Source organism: Lactuca serriola, chromosome 4 (genome assembly GCF_051521515.1).
Source record: "Lactuca serriola cultivar US96UC23 chromosome 4, Lser_US96UC23_V15, whole genome shotgun sequence".
Classification (NCBI taxonomy): Eukaryota; Viridiplantae; Streptophyta; class Magnoliopsida; order Asterales; family Asteraceae; genus Lactuca; species Lactuca serriola.
Window position 1 is genome coordinate 23,721,150 of NC_136411.1, and position 24,758 is coordinate 23,745,907.

Here is a 24,758-nt window from a genome sequence, read left to right on the forward strand (position 1 = left end):
TGGGTGTAGGTGATGTACGGGGTGAATATACATGTATCCGTAGGCTTAGGCGTGTGGGTGTGGGTGTGGTATGGGTGTGAGTGTTGGTGTAGGGGTGAGGGGTATGTGAGATGGGATGAGTGTGTGGATGGTTTAGATAAGGGTAGGGTGTGGGAGAAATGATAATAATTTGTTTTTATTTAATAAATCAGGACTAAAATAAAGAAAATATGAGAGACCATAAGGAATGTAATCTAAATTTTTTTGCCGTTAGCTAAAGAATAACAATTCGTTCAATGGAATTTAAATAATTCCGATTTCTTTTATTTTGTCAATCAAACGTAATTTTTACTGGAATTTAAATTACTTTTCCTCCAAATTCCTTCGAAATTAGTAAATGCCTCAAAGAGTCACCTAGTAAAGATTACTCCATAGAAGAGACCTCAAATCCAAACATTGGGGTTCGAAAAATCAAAGAAGAGTTTATAGGTTTCAACACTTTCTACGTTACATGAACTTTTTATCTTTATTTCTCGTTTTGACATGTAAATGAAACCCATAAGAAATGTTAACCAGTGAATACAAAGTGAGGACATGTTTTAAACTCTAAATGAATAAAATTATGTTTGTAATATTACAGCCATAGACACCAAAAACAAACAAGAGATAAAAGAGCAAGATTACAACATTGCAAACAGGTTTACAATTTGGGAGGATTCATCTTATTGTTCCACTTTCATGTCATCCTCACCACTTTACAACAAAACTTGCACCCACCCACCCCCAATCAAAAGAACCTCTGTAAACAACAAACAAAGCTTGAATCTTGAGCACAGAGGATCAAGAACAACAATAACTATCCCCCAAATCTTCTCCTCCTTCATAATCACATGCATTGATTTAACTGTAATCTTGAATCCTCCATCAGATTCTTCAACTCCTCTTGAAACTTCTTCACTTGATTCCCTGGTCTCAAAACATTAACATCATCCCACTGTGAACACGGGTCCACAAACCAGCTCTTCCTAGCGGTGCACCACGCCCCGGGTGCCGCCCTCCCACCACCACGTTTCAAGATCTTCCTATCAACCATGTCAAGAACCGCATCGTTTTTCCCAAACTGTCTTGCAAAAGCCGCACCACTTTCCACCATTTCATTGTAATGCGACTTGTTAAGAAACAATGGCTCCATTTTAGGAGGATTGTCCCACACCATGTACCTTAAATCCGCATTGATTGTCGTGTTTTTGTAATCAGGTGAGTTGCAGACCACCGTATGAAAGTAGACTTCTTGAGCCAAAACCACATTGTTAACATACATTAAGAGAGTCCGAGGGAGATTATCCCACGCGAATATACAGTATTCAAGAAACGAACGGCTTAAAATCACCCATGGAGATCCTGAAATAACAATATACTTTCATTGATTTGTTTATTATAATATAATTTCATTTTTGAAATTCAAAATGGACACTTGCCTGTGAAAACTTTGAAAGCATTAGGTAATGGTCGTTTTTCAGTGGCACGAAAGATTTGTGTTCTTCTTGCTAAGTAAAGTCCTGGATCGACTACGATTGGTCGGATTCTTTGATCCCTGAAATCAATATATAAAGTTGAGATTAAATTTAAGTTTTTGGATTAAAAAAAGTATAGAAAAATGGGGTTTGAATTTGAAAGAAACATGTTTACTCTTTCCATCCAAGCTCACTGGTATGATCAATGAAATTGGCATCCCGGTTGATGGTGGAGAATGCATGTGACAAATCTGATCAAGAATATACAAACAAGGAAACACCATAAGTGTATTAATGTGGATGTATGTGTTCATAGATATGGGCGTTTGTGAATTGTGTGTATATATGTAATATGTGTGTATGTATATATATATATATATATATATATACACCTCTGTATGTTAAAAAATGTCAGATATCTAAATTTATTCCATAAAGAATAGAAACCCATGTAAGGAAGATGCATAAAGAATAGAATTTGCTTGTTCTTATTGTCTTCAGATTCTTTTCTCAAAAATTTATATGTCAAAATCATAATGGGCAACTTTAATTTACCAAATTTGTACAAACAGAACAATCATCGAACATTATGTGTGCTTGGATGTGTGTTTTCATTTTTCAATGTGATTATTGAGGCTTAAGGAATCAGAATCATAGGATAGCTAGGCCTCATGTTATCAAATTGATCGATATGCTACTAAAACAACCCTAAATGATCAGAAATCAGAATCACGATATCGTTCACCCAATTCCCTCAAAAATGATTATTTGTAAAAAACCATAAAACAACATACTAAATGCTCGAAGCAAAGAGAAACTTGTAGAATTGATATCAGAATTGGTATTAGGGAATACCGTCTTGTGTTAGCAAAGGATAATCCAGTGCACTGAGGGTTATAAACCAGTCCCAATCACGATCAACCTTCAAAAAAATTGCAGCAGCACGCAAAATGGCAGCAATGTTACTGGCACCCATGTATGTTGTTGGATCAGGCTTTCCGATAACGTCAACGTTCCCAAAAGCCCTAATTGCCGGTACCGACTTCACCAACACACTCAACTTCCTCCGCTCATCGTCGGAACCCTCCGTTCCAATGTGCAACAGATACCTGTTCCTCGGATGGTACACCGCAAGCAACAGCCGGAAAATCCTATCGACGTCACCGCGGGTGCCCGAAATATAGTAAGCGAACGCCGGCGGGTAGCCGCGCCCACGGTGGACGGTGGAGAAGGGTTTGTGTGAAGTGAAGGCGTATGAAGAACTATAACCGCAGATCGAGGAGATAAACAGTAGTAGGGAGATGAATGCGGCGAAGAACAGTGTAAAAAGCCATTTCTTCTCAGCTCCCATTACTGTGTATCAATTGGTTCAGATTTTGATCTTGTACCCTTCGGAGCATATGGATTGAAATTGCAGTGAAGGGGGGTAATTCAAGGGTTTCAATTTCACTAAGAAATCATGAAATTGACGACTGGGATTCACTAAGTAGTTGGGTTTTACTAATTTTAGCAAAGGATTTCCTTGTGAAATTGAATTTGCGTATGAAAAGGATCAAGGATAAGTTAGGGTTTGTTTGAATAGATTGAAAAAGCTTTTGGGTAGGTGTGAATACACACAAGAATTGGATTTTGGTATTAAATGGTGAAGAAATATGGATCTGATCTATGTGATTATGTTGGAAATCTTGTAAAAAACTGTTCTACACAACTCACTCTGACTCTCAAGTCTCAGCTGTATTGAAATATTCATGTGGGCATCATCAACACCCCTCAAGATTTTAAAATTCCAAAAAGGGCAATTGCAAATAATTAGTACATCAAAGGTCCCTAAGGAATTTACTTCTTGAGTTGGAAATAAAAACTAGCCAATCTTGCTAATTTTAACCTTTTTGGGTCGATTATATGCATAGCTTGTTTTGTTTTTTCATCTTTTTATGGTCATTCCTTCATTTTTTAACTTTTTAAGTGCCCTCAACCGTTTTGCATTGATTGACTTATGTTGAATTAGGGTTACGACAATCAATGCAAATAGTTCATGTCGAGTCTCAGTGAATACATGACCCAATGTATGAAAATGGATTTTGAATTTCTTGTCTAAAATAAAGGGAGCATGTAAAAGTTCATGTAGCACGAAATGCTAAAATAGGTTTATATGTTTACAATATACCTATGACATTTGTTTTGGGTGATTTTTTTTTCTTTAAATGTATGATCCCCGTTGGGATATAAGGGTTAAGTAAAGTGGTATCATTTGTTATAGAACATTGTTATGCTATTAGTTTAGTTATTCAAGGATAACTTCTTTTGGAATTTATATGATTCCTCTTTATATCTCTTTAGGGCATACACATATCTAAACCTTAACTAGTGTCACATTGTTCATAGTTATAGTTGAGAAATATTTTTTTTTCGTGTACAATAATGACCTTGTACACATCTCAAACAATATGTATCTTTTGCATTGTACATGTATCAACACAACAAGTATCTTTGAGATATAGGCATAGCTTGTTTTGTTTTTTCAAATCTTTATGGTCATTCCTTCGTTCTTTAACTTTTTAAGTACCCTCAACCGTTTTTTCGCATTTCTGTGATTATGAGCATACATACTTATGTTGAATTAAGGTTACGACAATCAATGCAAATAGTTCATGTTGAGTCTCAGCCAATACGTGACACAATGTATGAAAATAGATTTTGAATTTCTTGCCTAAAATAAAGGGAGCATGTAAAAGTACATGTAGCACGAAATGTTAAAATATGTTTATATGTTTACAATATACCTATGACATTTGTTTTGGGTGATTTTTTTCCCTTAAATGTATGATCCCGTTGGGACATAACGGTTAAGTAAAGTGGTATCATTTATTATAAAACATGGTTATGCTATTAGTTTAGTTGTTTGAGGATAACTTCTCTTAGAATTTATATGACTCCTCTTTATATCTCTTTAGGGCATACCAATATCTAAACCTAGACTAGTGTCACATTGTTCGTAGTTATAGTTGAGAAATTTTTTTTTTTTCGTGTACCAACAATGACCTTGTACACATCTCAAACAATATGTATCGTTTGCATTGTACATGTATCAACACAATATGTATCTTTGAGATGTAGAAAGTTCGATGTTACGATCTTAAGTGACAACATTTCATATAAAATGTCATACAACGTTGCACAATGAGTTTGTCATCTCCATAAGATGCATGCATTTCACATGGATTTTAAATGTTTCTCAATTAGTACTTAACATTTTATTACAATATATAATACATTTACAACCTATTAATATATAAAGATATATTAATGATAGGTCTCGATCTCGCAATAAATAGATCAAAATGTTCATTGATACCGGTTCGATCTAATATGACATGTTTGAATTGTAACGTAGTAGCATCTTTCTTGTGCAACCCGAAACTACATTATGTTGTTTTAAGATCGGGAAATTTTGATTCTATACTCCAATATCAAATCAAGATTTTTCTTTAAGATAAACGGATGAACATTTTTCAAAAGTCTTACGGTTTGGTTTTGAATATGCAAACCAAACCCAAAATCGAATTTTCCGATTTTAAAATTTTTAAACCTAAAACTGACGGTTTATGTTTTATTTGAGTTTTTCGGTTTCAATTTTATCGGTTTTTATTGTTTTTTGGGTTTGTTCCTTTCTTTAAAAAAAAAAAAAAAAAAAAAAAAAAAAAAAAAAAAAAAAAAAAAAAAAAAAAGAATTGCACCCTCAAAAGAAGGTACCTGATCAGACGACGGCGTTTCGCTGTCCTACATGTGGAACCATGTCATCGTCTTGGAGAAAAGAGACTTCTACTCGGCAGAGAACCAGACAAGCAGAAGAAGATAACATCTTTTTGGTGGCGGGAAATTAATTACTGAAAAAAAATGCTTAGAATCTCCGGCACAGGCGGTGGAGTTGGTCAGATAATCGCCGCCGTTGCCGCGGCTTTATTGCTCCGTCTATTCTCAGGCCCGGGCCCCGTGCAGTTGCTGGAGAATGAGACTGAAGAGGAGGGAGGTGAGGGAATAATTTCCGATTCTGAAGCTTCGGTATCCGATAAAGTTTATCCTGTGACTATACGGTGGACAAACATCACATGCTCTCTCTCCGATAAAGCTTCAAAATCGGTCAGTTAGTATTTTTATTCACTGCATGTTGGAAGCGTTTTTCAGGAATCCCTGTAACTGATGTAAACTATGTTTATTGACATGCGATTAGCGAAAATCGCTTCAGAATGAGGCCTTTCCCCCAACACTTAATTAGCAAAATAGCGGATGAGGCGTGAGGGTGCTCTGCAAGCTTATGTCATGAAACTTTGATTTTTTATGTTAAATTTTGCTAATTAGTTGCGATTGTGGAGAAAGATGTGCAGCTTATGGTTGCCTGTAATGGAAATTAGGTCATTGTGTTTTATTAACAGCAATCATTTATTTTCTGATGAGGAATATGGTTGGAGTAATCTGTAATTGCCTATTTTTACCATATAAAACAACAATTTGGGAGGTCAAGTTCTGATCTCCCCCATTGACAATTTTGTTGTGCTGCCCTTTTCACTCTTCAGCTCCATGTTAACTTTACAGGTGAGGTTCTTGCTTAAGAATGTCTGTGGAGAGGCAAAACCTGGAAGGCTGCTTGCAATAATGGGTCCATCAGGATCGGGGAAGACAACCCTCCTCAATGTACTTGCAGGTCAAACAGTTGCATCACCTCGATTACACTTATCAGGCCTCTTGGAGGTTAATGGACAACCAATGTCAAACAAGTCCTTCAGGTAAGTTAAGCTCATCATTTGTTTCTGAAAGTTGTAGCTTCTTATTGAGACTTGTACTTGATGAAAGTTGCATAGCAACTGGTTACAATTTCATTTCACTGTCATCACAGGTTTGCTTATGTGAGACAAGAGGACCTTTTCTTCTCACAGTTGACAGTTAGAGAAACATTGTCACTTGCAGCTGAACTCCAGTTGAAGGGGACATATTCAAAGGAAGACAGAGATGAATATATAAACAATCTGTTGTTCAAACTAGGGTTGGTGAGTTGTGCTGATACTCGAGTTGGGGATGCAAAAGTTCGTGGAGTAAGTGGAGGCGAGAAGAAACGGTTAGCAATGGCTTGTGAACTCATTGCTAGTCCATCTGTAATATTTGCTGATGAACCAACAACTGGTATGCATCATATATCATGTCTTTTTAACAAAATTTTATATTAATGTGGTTTATAAGAGGTCATCATATAAACTGGCTATGCTTTCAGGACTTGATGCATTTCAAGCAGAGAAAGTAATGGAAACTCTTAGACAACTTGCACAAGATGGACACACTGTAATATGTTCCATACACCAACCGAGAGGTTCAGTGTATGCAAAATTTGATGACATTGTGTTGTTGACAGAGGGTGAACTTGTTTATGCTGGTCCTGCAGCCGATGAACCACTCACTTACTTCTCAAAATTCGGGTTCTTAAATCTTAATTAAACTCAAATCCTCTACTTTATTTGGTGTTTGATTACAAAAATTGATCCTTGGTTTGTTTAACAGGTACCTTTGCCCAGACCATGTCAACCCTGCTGAGTTTCTAGCTGATTTAATATCAATCGACTACAGTTCATCAGACAGTGTTAACTCTTCCCGAAAAAGAATCGATAGTCTTGTGGACTCATTTTCTCAACAGATTTCATCAACCTTTTACACAGCAACTCTCACCAAAACCCTAATTGTCAAAGATAAAACCAACTTAAAAAGGAAACCCACACCTAAAGGGATAAATGGTTGGTGGAGACAATTTTCATTGCTCCTCAAACGCGCATGGATGCAGGTCAAGAACGAATATAATCATATAAGTTATATTAATTAAGTCATACTTACTTACATTGATGGAAAATTATTCAGGCTTCACGTGATGGGCCCACAAATATAGTCCGGACAAGAATGTCAATTGCTTCGGCTGTAATTTTTGGTTCAGTTTTTTGGAGAATGGGAAGGTCTCAGACATCAATACAAGATAGAATGGGATTGCTTCAGGTATATACACTTTCTTGAGTTTATAAAAAACAGGATCTTTTTATATATTGAATATGTTTTTTTTTTTAATTAGGTTGCTGCTATAAATACTGCAATGGCTGCACTTACAAAAACCGTTGGTGTTTTCCCAAAAGAACGTGCAATAGTAGATAGAGAGCGTGCAAAAGGTTCTTATTTATTGGGACCCTATTTATTATCCAAATTAATAGCTGAGGTCCCTATTGGAGCTGCATTTCCTTTATTATTTGGCACTGTTCTTTACCCCATGGCCCGCCTTCATCCATCTCTATCTAGGTAAACTTTTTAATAAACTTTTAAAAAATTTATAAAATTAGTTTGTAAAAAAAAGAGTTTGAAAAATTTCAGATTCGGGAAGTTTAGCGGGATTGTGACTGTGGAATCGTTTGCTGCATCTGCCATGGGTTTGACCGTGGGTTCCATGGCTCCAACCACTGAAGCCGCTTTGGCTCTGGGCCCGTCTCTCATGACAGTGTTCATTGTATTTGGTGGCTATTATGTGAATGCCGATAATACCCCTATCATTTTTCGATGGATTCCTCGTGTTTCTCTCATAAGATGGTTTGACTACATTCTTATATTATACATCACTTTTTATTATAAAATAAATTTGTTTTTTATTCTAAAGATTATTTGATTGCTTCAGGGCGTTTCAAGGTCTTTGCATTAATGAGTTTAGAGGCCTTGAGTTTGATCATGAAAAATCATTTGATATACAAAATGGAGAACAGGTGAATGTGAATGTGAATGTGAATTAAATGACATCTGCATGCTTAGAAATGAAAGTAGATTGCCTAAATTGAGTTGGACTTGTTTGGTGTAGGCACTGGAGAAGCTTTCTTTTGGGGGTAGGACAATATCTGAGACAATGATGGCTCAGAGTCGAATAGTGTTGGTTTGGTACTTCACCACTTACCTTTTGCTAGAGAAAAACAAACCCAAATACCAACGCCTTGAACCGCCACCACCACCACCACCACCAGTGGCGGTTGATGAGGAGGAGGAGCAGAGGGAGCCGCGGTTAGAGGTGGGGGAGAGTGACGAGTCACAGTCACAGTCACCGGGGCAATCTTTTGAGATACTTGAAACGCCAACAGTTGACCAAGGTGCAACCCAACTTAATCTGTTTGACCTCGATGGTTTTTGATTGTGGTTTGGTTGGGGTATATTGGACTATTTTGTTTCTTTGGTTTTGATTGATAATTATACAGGTGGTTCCATCTAGAGGATGCATGGTGGAAAAATAAATAAATAAATAAATAAAAAGCAACATCAGCATGCACCTCCAGCGTGTGGTAGCAGAGCCTAGAATAAGAATAATTTATAGATGGATGTAAAGAAGAAAAAAGATGTTGTAACTTGTAATGGTTGCTTTTTTGGCACATAGTCGTTACTAGTTCTTTCAACTAAGTTACTCATGGATTCCAAGTTTTGTTTTATCATGTTATGTGGCATATTTTGTGTATGCTTCGTAGGTTATTTAAGAAACATGAGGAGAAGTTGTGTTGTGCTGTTTCAATGCATTATGGTTACGTTTGTTACAAGGGTGGTTTGGACAAGCTTTTGTAAAACTAAATTCAATGATAGAGAATGAAGGTAGCTTTGGTTACATTGTCAATGAGGGTATCCACAATGAAGGTTTAATGGGGCTTCAATTGAATCAAATTGAATATAATACACAAGACTTGAATGATTATATATCCTACTTGACACTCCATTGAATTCTCCAAAAGTTGAATGCATTACTGATGCCGTTAATAGAAGCAGTGATGTGTTCGATACCATAATTGGATTTTTTACGTTGGAGAAAATATGTTTAAATAATTTCAAGTGTTCATAGTAAAACAGTTACAAATATGAAAATTTTGTAGATTTTGTGGTCAAAACATCAAATTATAAAAAACGTGTAAAAACAGTAATATAACGTTAACGCTACGGTACCTATATACTCATTAAAAGATTCTGCATGTTATAAACGTGCGTTCCAAATATTGTATTATAGATATATATAATATTGAGGTCAAGTAGAACCATATCCCGACCTTAGCTCAGTTGGTAGAGCGGAGGACTGTAGTGTGTTCATAGCTATCCTTAGGTCGCTGGTTCGAATCCGGCAGGTCGGATTTTTTTAATTTTGAAACATTAATAGTGTATATTCCGTTGGCTACTTAATTACTTCTATATATAAATGAATGCACGTAACATTGAAAACAAAAAGCAAACTTATCATGTAAATTAGTAAACAATATATATATTCTTAATGTTTTCTGCACAAAATTGTCATATGTTAACTACTTCTTCCTCGTATCTATCATAAATCTACAAGGTTTTTTTTGCACAAAATTGTCATATGTTAACTACTTCTTCCTCGTATCTATCATAAATCTACAAGGTTTTTTTGTCACATATTCTCTTCTCTTTCATTTGGACACATGACATTTTCTACAATCCCTATACTAATAAAAGAGTAGTTTTTTTGCTATGTGTCATCATATTAGACCTCTTAATTAATGTGTTGTCACTTGTCAATATATTAGTTCTCCATTTTAAATTTTTTAGACATCCTCATTAATGTGATGCTATTTGTCAATGTATTTATTCTCTATTTTAAAATTTAAATTTAAAATTTTATATTTAAATGTTTTCATTAATTCACAAATAAAAAATGTTTAATATATATTAAAAATGAATTTTACATATTTATTTCAATCAACGATTATAATTTCGCATAACTAAAAAAATATCTCTTAAATTAATAATTTATTTTAAATAATTGATTAATAATTTTGAATTTTTACTATAAAAGTTTAATTAATTTTATAACCGTGGTTCTCACGGGTTATAAACTAGTTTTTAAATAAATCTACAAGGTTTTTTTTGCCACATGTCCTCTTCTCTTTCATTTGGGCACATGACATTTTCTAGAATTTTTTAATTTTCTATTTTCCACATGTCATTTTATTGTATTTTTCATTTTATTAAATTAAAATTCCATATTTAATATGTAAGATAATATATATGTAAGGTATTTTTTAGAAAAGATTTATATATGTAGTGTATTCAATACATTAAAGCCTCATTAATTATAATAATTCAAAATTTTTCTCATTTTTGTTATAAATTCAAAATTTTTCAAATTGTTAAAATTTCATATTTAATTTTTTTTAATTAAACCATGTAATACATGGGTCTCACACTTAGTATCTATTATAATAAATCTATCATAATAAATATCTATTATAATAAATGAAAATAGGGATGAACAAAGGAATAAATGAAAATAGGGATGAGCAAAAGGAACTGACCCGGACCGGGAACCGAAGTCGGCTGAAATTAAGAACCGAACCGGACCGTCGGTTTCGGTTCCACCGGTTCTTACCGTGTCTTTAATGTTGGAAACGATCATTGATAAATAGCAACAAATGGTTCCAGTTTTTGTCGGTTCCCAGTTCCAAAAATCTACAAAAATATGATCCAGATCCCGGCCCGACCAGTTTCATCGAGTTCCGATTTCGGTTTCTGTACCGATTCCGGCCGGTTCCCCGGCCCATATGCTCATCCCTAAATGAAAATGTTTTTGTCACTTGTCATTTTCTCAAGATTTTTGTCACATGTCATTATGTGAGATTTTTGAATTACTTAAATTTCACAAGTCATTATGTGGTATTTTTACTTTTTTGTTAATAAAAAATTAATCAATTATATTAATTAACACCTCTATTATTATATTTAAATGTGTAGATCAACACTATAATATATTTTTCTCCATAAAATGAATATAATAATAAATAGTTTATTTGTTCTACCACTAAAACATTTATTATGGTTTTTTTTTTGTTACATAAATTAAAATAATGAAATATTATAAAAGAATATTGTCAAATTGAGATATAATAAAATATATTTTGTTAAACTTTAAGATGAAATAGATTTTAAAAATATTTAATGTATACACCTTGATATAAAACTTTTATTTTTTTTAATAAATTCGTGTAACACACGAGTTTCACACCTATTGTAATTATTATTCCTAATAGGTAATTATTATGCGGCCACATTCTCCTATGTTTTCTTTGATAAATTAAATATCCTTTTATATTTCTTTCTACATGTCATCGTAGAAAGAAATTATAGAAGGATATTTAATTTTTTGTTTTCTTTTGGTCAACATATTGAAGGATCTATATATATATATATATATATATATATATATATATATATATATATATATATATATATATATATATATATATATATATATATATATATATATATATAAAATTGTGTGTGGTTGTTGGTTTATTTGTTTATGAGTCTTTAATGCAACCAAAAGATAAAATAAACCTCCCTTTTTTGGTGCAATGAGTATGACTCTTATGAATTATCATTATAATATCTTTTAACAAAGGACGAAAGATGAAAGCATGAATCAGCCTTATTTTATTATTTTATATATATATATATATATAGGGTTAGCTTATTTTGTTTTCACTATCTATTGTGTGTATGTATGACTCATTCAGAACCAATTATTTTAGTTATTTTAAGAAAGTAATTAATGCATATTACATGTTGAAGATATAATGAATATTAATTACATCTTCAGTATTTAATATGCATTAATTACTTTCTTAAAATAACTAAAATGATTGGTCCAGAATCAGTCATACATGCACACAATAGATAGTGAAAACATTTGAACCTAACTCTCTCTCTCTCTCTCTCTCTATATATATATATATATATATATATATATATATATATATATATATATATGATCATAAAAATTGTTTACTTACTCGAGACATTTGAAAATTATTACTTTTTAATGTATACGTATAGTCATAAAAAGTAATTGTTGGGACTCATATTATAGCGTTAGACAAGTCTCACATGACCCTTTGTTAGAAATCCAGGTTAACAAATTTCTTGGAATCCACTAAAAGTCGTAAAACACTATCAAATTGAAGTATTTCGATGGTATAAATCAAAAGTTCAATTGGATAAAATTCAATGGTTTTCGAACAAAGAGAATTGTGAAGTTATGTTCTTGAAATGTATCAGAATTAGAACCAAAAACAGACATAATACCTTGTCTAAAATCTGACTTCAAAACTGTCATAAAACCATCCCAAAATAGTTTTACAACCATCAATTAACCGACACTAAACTGTCACAAAAACAGGTTTCAGGATAAGGGTCAAATCGGGTCAATTTCCTCAATTTCAACCCCAGGGGATCTTCCCTTTGGACCCCGTCAGGGGTTGCCACCCCTTGGACCCCGCTATCTGGGGCATTGCCCCCAATCCCCCATAGGTTTAGGGGCTTCGCCCCTAAATGACAGTGTACTTTGAATCTTGAACAAATTCAAACAAGTGTACACTCCGCCCCACCCTTACTTGTTCAATGTTTTTCAAGATTGTATTTGGTCAACAAATTAATCCATTACGTTTAAATAACATTGATAATATAAATCACCAACACCCTTAAACAAAAATCCAAAACCACAACCAAACGTTTTTTTTATCTAAACGAGAAGATGATGAAATTTATTAAACGAAAATCCAAAACCAAATGTTTTTTTTTATCTCGGACGCTGATAGGATACAAAAGTAACCTTAAATACTTTAATTAGCTAAGGTTAATGGTTTGAAAAGAAATTCTCGATCGATTATTTGCAAAGAAAGTGATTAGTCGATAAATTGTTAACCACTTCCAGTTTCAGGTTTGATTCAAAAACATGTATAACTAAATTTGAGTTTGTACAGATTACAAAGACATAAGCATTTCTAGATAAAAACTATTAGCCTCATGACCTCATAATATGTTTTCTTTTGATGACGACACATTGTAATAGTATGTCACTATAACGTCCCAAAATTCGTAAGTAAAATTTTTTCATTTTTAAGTCAATCAAAACCATCAAATATCCATATCAACAGAAACATCCCAAAAATACGGTTCAAAATTTTCATTTTTAATTTATAAATAATACCATGGTAAACCAAAACATCTTATAAAAACATAAGTAGTAGTATCTCAAAACATCATATTAGAATATTGTATCAAAATCACATGTATAAATATCAGAGTAAATCCTCCCAGGCTAAAAGTTGTGGTGTGTGCAATGCAGTCATCCCGAGCTCTTCCCCTTACTAGCGGAAGTACCTGAAACCAAAACTGAAAACTGTAAGCACGAAGCTTAGTGAGTCTCCCCAAACTACCACATACCATACACATAAACACATATAACATACATTGGGCCCCGCCCTGCTACATCGGGCATTGCCCGGCATCAGACTGCATCTGGCATTGGGCCCCGCTCGGCATACATATGAGCATAACTACTAATACACATTACATGAGCATAATCACCTAATTATCCAACAAACACTAAGTCCATAGTTGTCGATGTTATCTATTAGGCACTAAGTCCATAGCTGCCAATGTTTATCTATAGGGCACTAAATCCATAGTTGTCAACGTTCACTTATAAGCCACTAAGTCCATGGCTTCCAGGGTTTTTATAATACATCTGGTGAACACGACGTTCACAAACACCTAGAGGTTACTGATGGGTTTTGGTCATAAGACATCCTATGTGCTCATACAAACCCTAAAGCTTGGATCTAGGTTTCTCTATTGTACATACTTTGAATCCAAGACTATGAACCCTAATTCTAGCATATGGAAATCAGAATTCACATGTAATTAGGTTTAAGAACATACCTTGATTGTTATATAGCAATAACAATCCAATTCCTCCTTGAATTGACCTTGGAAAGCTGAGAGTCACAAGTATCACTCCTCTAATGGCTTACAAACACCATAAGCAAGTGGAGAAGGTATAAAGAGAGAGGAGGGAGGTAGGAATTCGTCCTTAGGACCTCTTGGGAAGGGTTAGACGAATTCCTAAGCCCTAGGGGGTTTATATAGGTGTAAAGATTAAGGTTTTAGTCCTTATCCTTATCTAGTTGCTTGTCCACCAAGCAACCATAAGATAAGTCCTAGAAACCCTTATCCTAGTCGAATTCTAAGGGATTTACACCTCAAATTCGTTCACCATATATATAAGATAATCCTTACCTTATTTTGTAACTATCACATAATTACAATTCAGCCCCTCTAGTTTAATTAATTACACTTGATCACAAAATTAATTCTTAATTAATTATTGACCAATATTAATTAAACAAATATGATTTCTCCTTTAATATATTATTCTTATAACATATTAATAAATCATAATAACCTCTCTCTCTTTATTTATTTCTCCAATCAAGTTGCTTTGGTGAAGGCAACCCAAAAGGACCATGCACCATCGGGTCAAGTACATACCAAAATAGTTATGGACTTAGACACTAATCCAACAGTCTCCCACTTGGATAAGTCTAATAACTATTCTGCGTATGACTTCGGATCCCGATCTGCAATCGTAGCTTTCCAAAGCCGCTGTCAACTCTGATCATATCAAATACGCGTGTCCTTAGATAAGGGATCATATATTCCTCCATTCTAGATATCATATGAGACATGATTTCAAATCATTCTCTTTGTACTATATCTCGATTCCCGATTTATGACGACTGACTAATTGAACAAATCAAATTAGCCCTAGCCCGGCCGAGCATTTACGTTTGTCATCACTAAACCATCGAGGGGCCCAAAGATATCGCTTTTATCCTACTTTGAATAAAAGGAACGGATAAACTTTGATACAATGCTCGCTTGCACTCACGCACCGAATCACACACAACAATATGTTTTATAACACCAAGTTACTAGTGCGTTTACATATTATCAATGTGCAACCGATTCGCAAGATACAACTCACACATCTCGGTTTCAAGAATATAAGATGTTATCGTCTCACCAATCACTCATGATACAATTCATGGAGTGATCCAAGCGAGCGTGGGTTTAATCCAATGCTCAAATCATATTCGTAAGCACTCATGAACGTTGCAACAAACATTTGCTTATGTCTAATACTTTTCTAGACAATCCACACACCAATTCACGACAGTCTTCATTCATATCTACTTCCAACATATGAACGACTGTGGCCCGTTTGAATAATTCGATTATTCTTAATAAACTCAATTATTCTGGAAGTCAAAACATGCAAATATGAAACACAAGAATAATACTAATCCCATATGGCCTCAACCCTTTGAGCATAAATAAAACACCTTTTATTTATCACCATATTGATTACTCATTATTTGTAGTTCCGGGTAATCAACTTCTTACTTGAATTACAACACTTGTCCCATGCTCCTAGCATGCACACAATGTTTACCTATGGTTCTTACTTTGTGAAATAGATCATATTGAACACATTTCCAATCATTCTCATTTCTCAACTCCAAATCCTTTTTCCATAAGTTAAAGAATATCAAATTCTTGCTACTTATAGAATATGCTAGATTCTAACATTCTATGCAACTTATCCTTTCGTAATGTCACTGCACCAAAGTCACAAAGACTATTGCCAATGATATTACAAAGTCCTCTATCGAAGATTGTTACAAGACAATTCCATAGACGTGATGTCTCTCACTCAAAGTACATTCTTTGAACATCCTTTTGCATAGAAGTTTCTAATCTAATCATAGATTTCTCAATATTCAATTCCCAATATGGACACACTTCCATATGTTCCATATGACAACTCATTCTTAATAGAATCTTATCTATTCGTAATGATGTCGATATGGTCCATCCAACATTTCCATATTTTCCAATACTATACTTCCAACTACTCACAAGCGACCAATCCTCGTCGAACTTGGATTGTCCTTTGATAGTTGTTTAATTATTTTAGTCAAAACCAATTCTAGTCCCTTTTCCCTCTAAATGCGCTCGACATTTGGAAAATTTTAGAATGGTCAAACATTAAAGCATTTGCAATCGATCCTATACCCGAAGCGTATGGGACACGACGCATAATGTTTTATTTGCTATGTTCTCAAAATTCGAATTGTGAAGAGGGATGCCGTAATCATAATCGAAATTTTAAGAACAAACTTTGTACCTTTGACTAAATTTTATTAACATTTCTCAACCTAAACCTTTAGATTTGAAATGAAGCATAATATTCTCTCCCTTAATTATAGCAAAACAACTCTTCAACAATTGCGACTTTGCAAAGTATGACTCATGTTTTCTATAATTAATATTGCTAACCTTGCAATACTTTCCTTAATAATCATACAATCATAACATTTATGCTCCCACTATCATGATGATTATTATAAAACATAACACTTATGCTCCCACTAGCTTCGACATGTATTCATAAACATCTTAACTTTCAGAAAACAATACTTATTGAATTTCTTAAGTTCATGTTTTTAATACTTAGTGCTTTGATAATCCTTTATCAATGCTTCTTGAACTTATACACCTTTGCCTTCGATAGTTCATATGTGTGTCTAAACAATTAAGACTAATTGCCAAACCTCACAATTCAAATTATGGAAAGGGATGCCGTAACCATGATTGAATTTGAGAATGCAATTTTACAATCACTATCTTCTTAAAATCTCTCTTAGTGAAAGCATTTCTTCTCAATCATTTTCATGAAGAAGGAAATCTTATGACACTCAGATTTGGGCGGTGTATGTGTTCTTATCCATGTGAATTTGTTAAAACTAAAGTTTACGACAAATTCAAACTCATATGGACCGAGCTTTCTTAATCTTGATTTCTTGCCTTATGGTAGCACAGCTGCCCACCATGTCTTCCAAGTAGTTAAGCAGCTCACCTTTTTCTTATCAATGTACCTTTCATTGATTAAGGTGCTTTGCCTTTTATGCGTTCAAAATGAGAACTCATAGAACTCTCATGCATAATTAACTCAATTGGATTGGCACAGAATCAAAATAATGTCATCATGATAGGTTGTAAACCTTAACTCGTGTGCTAGTGATGATCGATAAGGTTTATTTGATTTGTTCTTGAACCTTTCAAGACCATTAAGACTCCCACTGACTCCTTGACATATAAGATTCTTTTGTCAATAACCATTTCTTGACAAACAAATATTCAAGAGTTAGTGTAGCTTTTATCAAAACACTTCATAAATTGGTCCAAGTTGGTCTTTGTCTTATTCAAGACATCACAACTTTCCACATTTTATGAATGTTATAAAACTTTAATACTTTTCACTCATTGCCACAATCTTAACTTTAAGACTTGTTATTGGAACGAAGTATGATAGACTTCTTGATTTAACCATTTCTTCAATTCTTGATTCCTCTTCTCAAACATACAATTATACTAAGACTTACTTAGAGGATCAATTGAGATATGGTTCTTAATCATTAAGACCTATCATAAAGCATAAAAGGTACTCTCCCTTTGGTGGTTGTCGAGGCCAACACAAATAATAACCCTGAATATTACACATTAAAATAGTGTATAGTGGTAAAGGGATCGAATCCACGGAGATTGGTTCAATTTATAACTCTATGAAATATCTCTTTGTAAAAATACTTGTAAAATGACAATAAAAATAAAATGGGGGGTTTTGGTGTTTTGAAATACTTGAAACAAACTAGAATTAACTATGATTTAAATAGACAAATGCAACAAAAATAAGAGTTTGATGTAAAATCAATAAGGGAGAGATGGTTGACTTAAAGTTTCCTCACTTTGACTTTTGATGAACATATCATTAGAATCCAATGGTGCAATACTTTGATTTAAATCCTTAATTTGGCTATAGTAATCCAAGGAGCTTGAGATTACCTAGACTTTTCTTAATTGTTGAAATGGCTAGAGAAGCTCATAACAATTTCCTTAGTCAAAGTCACTAATTCCAAATAGCATGTAATTAGTGAAAGTCAACTAGCATTAAGAACCAAAAAGTCACCAAATCCAAGAGGGGTCAAATGCTTTCACCACAATGTTGGAGGAAATGTTTTTATGATTGTGTGAAGCAAAAACAACACAAAAATCATTTGTTGCTTGCTAATTTGAGGATCCTTTACTTAATCAAGAAATTAGCCAACTAATCACCACAAACACATTTAAACTCATGAACTAAAACATACAAGTAGTGATAAAGATGTTAAAACACAAAACATTCCCATAAAGATTTAAGAACATGTTCATGGATTCTTCAACATTCAACAAAAGTTCAAAGGATTAACCAAAAGTCAACCAAGATTAGTTTAGCCAAGCATGGCTAAACCCAAAGAAACAAAGTTAGAGAAGATTGTACCAAACATTAAGCAAGAATCAAGAGGTAAAAATATGATGTTCTTCAAGTGTTCTTGGCCTTCAAAAGTCTTCAAAACTCCAGAGAGAATCTCCAAAAATCGGATGTCCAAGAGTCTCCAAAAGATGGGCACCAACCTTCCTCAAATAGCTCAAAAGAAGAATTTCCGAAACTGCCCCTGCAGGAGGTTGCGCGACCCACGTGCTGTTGCGCGGGTGGGTTGCGCGGGTGGTCCCTGAATGTAGCATCTTTGAGGTTTTGGGCCTCCATAGCTTAGCCCACTTGGCCCAGTGCGAGCCCAATCAGCTCCTAGCCCATTTTTCTTCAAGTTTTCTTCAATTTAAGCCCAATTTGGCTTCTCCAAATGATTCATAGCTCGTAAACTCTCCCGATTAATAATCTATGCATGCTTGAATACACTCCCGCATCTTGCAAATTTAAATGTTTATTTCTCTCCAAGCCTTCAAATAATCATCAAGCACGCTCCATGCATCATCTCCACAATCACCAAGCCTAACATCCTTTTTGTCAACCAAATCTCATCGCTTCCCATACGTCCCGAACACTCCCGCTCCGCTAGACCCAAAAACCTGCAATTATGCTCACAAGATTCGAAAGTACCCGAAGTAGTCATGAAATAACAAAAGGGAAAATATGCATGGAAATTATCTAAATTAAGAATGAAATATGCTAAAATAAACTATAAAAAGAAGTAAACAAAACTAACTATCACCCTTCTTCTTAGAATGGAGAAACTTTTATCTCTCTGCCTACTTGATTGTTGTTATTCGTTCTACTATTGATTTAAACTTTTTCAATCAATTCAGAATTACACTTAATCTTATAAGTATAATCATATTTACTAAACCTTTAGTAAATCATGACGAATATCTCGTTACTCTTATGGTGGACTTTGATCAACACACAACTTTGTGTACTCGATCTCCTAGTCCTTCACTTGACACTTTGTCAATGAATTAGTCTAATTTCCAAATATGAAATTTCTCATTCATCGTGCAACCAAGTTGCATGATTCCAAGTTTCCGTCCAATTGAAACTTGGGCGATGAGAAACTCTCCCTATTTGGTAAATTCTCGACTTTTCCATAAACACCATAAATAAGAATCATATCCATTTGTTGTAGAAATATGCAAACACCAATTTTCATAACGATTTCATTGCAAGGAAATAAACAAATAAATAAATAAGTCAAACGAAAATTTATTTTATTTATAAAAGCAGCGGAAAACATTTGTCCTTACAATGCAAAATCCATTGAAAACTATGTATTTCAAAAGAAAATTTTTCTAACAACTCTATCATAACTATCTAAGATCAAAATCTAATCTTCAAGTCCATGCGATCAAGATCCATTCCTTGTGATTAGATTCATCTTGCTCTTTCACCAAGCTTCCTTTCTTTTCACCGATCCTGTAAAACATTCAAATGCAATCTTATTACATTATGTATTAAGAATTAATGAATAGGAACTTAATGGAGTTAGATAGTGGATTTTTACCTAAAGCGCAGCCATACTCTTTGACTCTCCCATCTTCTGGACTCTTCAGGCTCTTTGGGCAGACTTGTATCCAACGCCCTTTCTTTTGGCAGTAAACGCAGGTCGGTTCTCCTAGAACGTCCTCGGAAGCATGGTCGGTTGACTTTTCCAACAAATACGTTCCATTGCTTCGCCAAATCATTTCTGATTCAGCAGCAATGAGCATGTAAGTTAGGTCAATGAGGTTGTCGTCATGATTCATCATATAATACTTTCTTTTGAACTCATTATATGATTCAGGAAGTGACTGCAAAACCCAATTCACAGCCAACTCATCTGGGAATGACACACCCAACATTATCAACCTATCAATGTGTGATTTCATTCCTAGAACGTGGGCACACACGGGTTTACCATCTTCATGTTTCAGTTCCAATAGGGCTTTAGTGATATTGAACCTTTCAATTCTTCGATCTTGTGGGTTGGGGAGAACAATAGGAGGAGGAGGAGGAAGTGAAGCATGATTTCTTGTTCCTCGATTGAATCGTGGAATACCATCTTTATGTGGAATGCTTGTTCCACGGGATTTGGGAAGACCATAGTTGTCGAACTTTGACATCTACAAAACGGGAGAAAAACAAATTCAAGTTAGTTGATTGATTGAGTCCTTAGTAAATCACCCAAATGAAATACTAAGGCTAGGACCCAACACAATATTCTACAACTCGGGAGAGGGATGCCGTAACCCTAATTGCAGAATATTTGAAGGTAAGTGAATGACGATTCACTAATTTCCACCACGAAAAACGAAAAAGAAATTTAAGTTTTAAATCTATGAAAACTCCTAGATCCTTTTGAGATTCATTGAACTTTCAATGGCATGTTTAAATCTCGATATGCCCCTCTTGTTTGTGACTGGGATGCCGAGGATCACAAAGCGGGTGTAAATAACCATGCAAACTTACATGGTGCCCTCACATGTTACAGTCACCTATTCGATGTGCCGGTAAACCACACACGCTCCACCGAACTATGACAAACATTGAGTCACCCTTTGCTACCATTTCTTAGAACCATTTAGTGTGCCGGTAAACCACACACGCTCCACTAACGTCTTTGCAAGGGCATAAAGTATAATTTTATGGAATTGCATCAATTCACTTTTGCCTAAGTAACTAAGATTGAGAATTTTATGAAACATTTAGTTACTTTAATAATTCATTATACTTATAATGGAAGGTTTCGTCCTATCCTACCCGTTCGGCTAACGACCCTCCACTAGTCAAGAGTGCGGTGGGTAAGAGTGGATACCCATTCAATCGCCATTTTATAGGCAATTTCCTTAAACACCCCTTATAGACCAACTTCGAGAATGAGGCCTACTAACGGTAAGACTGACTTTTACTCATACATATATATAATGTTAGACTTTTAATGTTATATATAGTATAGGGTGTATTTTATACGTTCAAAATACTAGGTGGTCTAATTTAACAATTATACTTTTAATTCAATTAAATTGTAAACCTAAACTTTTATGGATTTACTAAACCTCTTTTAATTATACACCTTAATTAATTAATAAAACCATAAGGGTGTGATGTGAACTTTTTCAAAACAATACTAGAGTTTTAGAATTTAACATTCCTAATTAAACTTTTAATCAACTTTTAAATTCCAAAACTTGAGGGCAAGTTTTGAAACATTTCAACACATTAGGGTTTAGAATTTAAATATGCATCAAAATTAAACTATTTAATCAAAATTTAAATTCCAAAACTTGAGGGCAAGTTTTGAAACCTTTTTCAAAACATTAGGGTTTCAACTATTTAAATTTCAAAACAACAAAACTTTTGGGGTTCAAATTTAAACTATAAAACCTAAAGGGCCAAATATGAAACTTTTCACAACAACAAGGATCAAATAACAAATAATTCAAATTAACATTTAATCACATAATTATCCATATTTGATGATTTCTTGCAAAATAATTTATCAATTTACTTAAAATAATTAATCAATTATCTTATAAGGAAACAATTATCTTATTAATTGATAAATATCTTCAATTAGATTAAAAATATAGTCAAATATATCATATAATCGGATTAATATTAATCTAACATGATAAGGTAATTATCCCAATGCAAAAACAGCAAGAAATCCCGAGATAAGCACTGTCTGACGCACCGACTCGCCGAGTCACCCTCTGGAACTCGCCGAGTAGGGCTGACTCGCCGAGTCAGGTCGAACAGTGACGCCAAAACACGATTTTCAGTTACATCAAGCATCAATACAATAGAAACCAATCATGGATCTGATACCACTGATGGGTTTTGGTCATAAGACATCCTATGTGCTCATACAAACCCTAAAGCTTGGATCTAGGTTTCTCTATTGTACATACTTTGAATCCAAGACTATGAACCCTAATTCTAGCATATGGAAATCAGAGCTCACATGTAATTAGGTTTAAGAACATACCTTGATTGTTATATAGCAATAACAATCCAATTCCTCCTTGAATTGACCTTGGAAAGCTGAGAGTCACAAGTGTCACTCCTCTAATGGCTTACAAACACCATAAGCAAGTGGAGAAGGTATAAAGAGAGAGGAGGGAGGTAGGAATTTGTCCTTAGGACCTCTTGGGAAGGGTTAGACGAATTCCTAAGCCCTAGGGGGTTTATATAGGTGTAAAGATTAAGGTTTTAGTCCTTATCCTTATCTAGTTGCTTGTCCACCAAGCAACCATAAGATAAGTCCTAGAAACCCTTATCCTAGTCGAATTCTAAGGGATTTACACCTCAAATTCGTTCACCATATATATAAGATAATCCTTACCTTATTTTGTAACTATCACATAATTACAATTCAGCCCCTCTAGTTTAATTAATTACACTTGATCACAAAATTAATTCTTAATTAATTATTGACCAATATTAATTAAACAAATATGATTTCTCCTTTAATATATTATTCTTATAACATATTAATAAATCATAATAACCTCTCTCTCTTTATTTATTTCTCCAATCAAGTTGCTTTGGTGAAGGCAACCCAAAAGGACCATGCACCATCGGGTCAAGTACATACCAAAATAGTTATGGACTTAGACACTAATCCAACAGTTACGAGCCTGCTAGCGTTCCATTGGACTGTCTAGAATATTCTGTGGTCGTCATCTATACTCCGCTAGATGACTGGATCATCGTTAAAGTCAAGGCTTCTCATCATCTTTCACCTCTCATCATCTATATCATCTTTCATCTCTCATCATTCATCTACCCATCTTTACCCAATATATTTATAAGTATAAAAATACATATACAATTTAAATCACATAAAACATGTATAAATCGTTCTTCTAGTATAGATATCAAGAACACAGATAATAAGCACATATAGCATGTATTAATATTAAATACTTTATATATATGCGTAAGATGAAAGTAACTATTCACTTACTTGTTAAAGTGACGACTTGTAATTCGGGCAGCACATTGCTTCTAACAATTGTCTTTCCTTTGATGAAACCTAGTATTATTATCACTAAGTTTTAGTCTAATATTTATTGTGACTAATTATTAGTCTAGATTTATCGCTAAATCCAAGTCTAATTCAAGATCTATCAAGTAAGGAACAACCAGGTAGGATCATGTCGGAGGTAGGGTCCGTTTGGTATACGAAGTGTTCTATTTGGAAATCTCACTTTAAACACCTCACTAAATCACAACCTAGACATCATCCCCATAAGTAGATCAATCAGTATAATGACTTGGAATTACTAATAAATCTTTTTTATAGGTTCATAATGACGATAATGAACTTAAACATAAGTTATATTTAAAGTAGGGTAAGCATAACTCACTTACAAGGGAGTTTAGCGAGGAACCGGGCTCTGCGCTAGCAGAACTTCTGAGCCGAAAGTTCTTCTTCTCGGGGCATTCTGGCGCTACTAGACTCTCTTAAAACACTTAGGAAGTGCTAGGGAAAGGATAAGAGGGTATGGGGGTATTTGGGAGAGAAGTGTGAGAAAGATCTGAGAAAAACAAGTGATTTGCGCCTCTATTTATAGGTTGGAGCTTGGGCGTACGCGGGGCGTAATAACCCTGTACCTTGGGCGTACTCGGTACGCGGGGCATACTAATCCCTACACTGGGCATACCAGCTCTACGTGTCAGCATCGCATGCGAAGCCGTAAGGAAGAAGGTGTGGTTAAGATGGTGCCACGTGTCACCTCCGGAACTTAATAGGAAAATTAATTATTTTCTAAAACCCGTATCTTTTGCAAACGAGCTTCATTTGTGATGTTATTTATATCCATGCATAGGTAGCTACGTGATCTACAACTTTCGTTTAGACTCGGTCGACTAATTTTGACATTATTTTTAAAGTTATATTTTAACAGGCTTAGACAGTTAAAGTCTGTTAAAAATTCGTAACTTTGTCAACCGACGTCCGTTTTCGTCTGTCTTTATATAGTTGAGTT

General features: G+C 34.3%; 2 protein-coding genes and 1 non-coding gene across 4 annotated transcripts; 2 read left to right on the forward strand and 1 right to left on the reverse strand.

Moving 5' to 3' along the window:
- Positions 1–574: 574 nt before the first annotated feature.
- LOC145101187 (beta-glucuronosyltransferase GlcAT14A-like) lies at positions 575–3,232 on the reverse strand. Its single transcript, XM_079038359.1, has 4 exons — positions 2,349–3,232; positions 1,669–1,744; positions 1,458–1,573; positions 575–1,380 (listed from the first exon to the last, which is right to left on the reverse strand). Exons 1-4 carry the CDS (start codon positions 2,842–2,844, stop codon positions 866–868), a joined length of 1,203 nt encoding a protein of 400 aa, XP_078894485.1. The 5' UTR covers positions 2,845–3,232; the 3' UTR covers positions 575–865.
- A 2,033-nt stretch (positions 3,233–5,265) lies between these two features.
- ABCG7 (ABC-2 type transporter family protein) lies at positions 5,266–9,088 on the forward strand. Of its 2 annotated transcripts, XM_079038361.1 has the most exons (11): positions 5,266–5,633; positions 6,087–6,277; positions 6,388–6,671; positions 6,760–6,961; positions 7,044–7,320; positions 7,395–7,526; positions 7,600–7,820; positions 7,893–8,105; positions 8,191–8,275; positions 8,368–8,650; positions 8,756–9,088. In XM_079038361.1, exons 1-11 carry the CDS (start codon positions 5,391–5,393, stop codon positions 8,767–8,769), a joined length of 2,145 nt encoding a protein of 714 aa, XP_078894487.1. In that variant the 5' UTR covers positions 5,266–5,390; the 3' UTR covers positions 8,770–9,088. The 2 variants fall into 2 exon arrangements, with proteins under 2 accessions (XP_078894487.1, XP_078894486.1); XM_079038360.1 differs by having other exon boundaries at positions 8,368–9,088.
- A 493-nt stretch (positions 9,089–9,581) lies between these two features.
- On the forward strand, positions 9,582–9,667 carry TRNAY-GUA (transfer RNA tyrosine (anticodon GUA)). The gene is given in 2 exon segments: positions 9,582–9,618; positions 9,632–9,667. It is a non-coding gene; the product is annotated as a tRNA-Tyr (tRNA).
- The last annotated feature ends 15,091 nt before the right edge of the window (positions 9,668–24,758 follow it).

Coding starts and splice junctions, on each gene's coding strand:
- ABCG7 (XM_079038360.1), top strand. CDS start 5,391: ATGCTTAGAATCTCCGGCACAGGCGGTGGAGTTGGTCAGATAATCGCC. Junction 6,672..6,759: donor TGCTGATGAACCAACAACTG/GTATGCATCATA, acceptor CTATGCTTTCAG/GACTTGATGCATTTCAAGCA. Junction 8,276..8,367: donor ATATACAAAATGGAGAACAG/GTGAATGTGAAT, acceptor TGTTTGGTGTAG/GCACTGGAGAAGCTTTCTTT.
- LOC145101187 (XM_079038359.1), bottom strand. CDS start 2,844: ATGGGAGCTGAGAAGAAATGGCTTTTTACACTGTTCTTCGCCGCATTC. Junction 1,574..1,668: donor AGTGAGCTTGGATGGAAAGA/GTAAACATGTTT, acceptor TATTGATTTCAG/GGATCAAAGAATCCGACCAA. Junction 1,381..1,457: donor TGCTTTCAAAGTTTTCACAG/GCAAGTGTCCAT, acceptor TTGTTATTTCAG/GATCTCCATGGGTGATTTTA.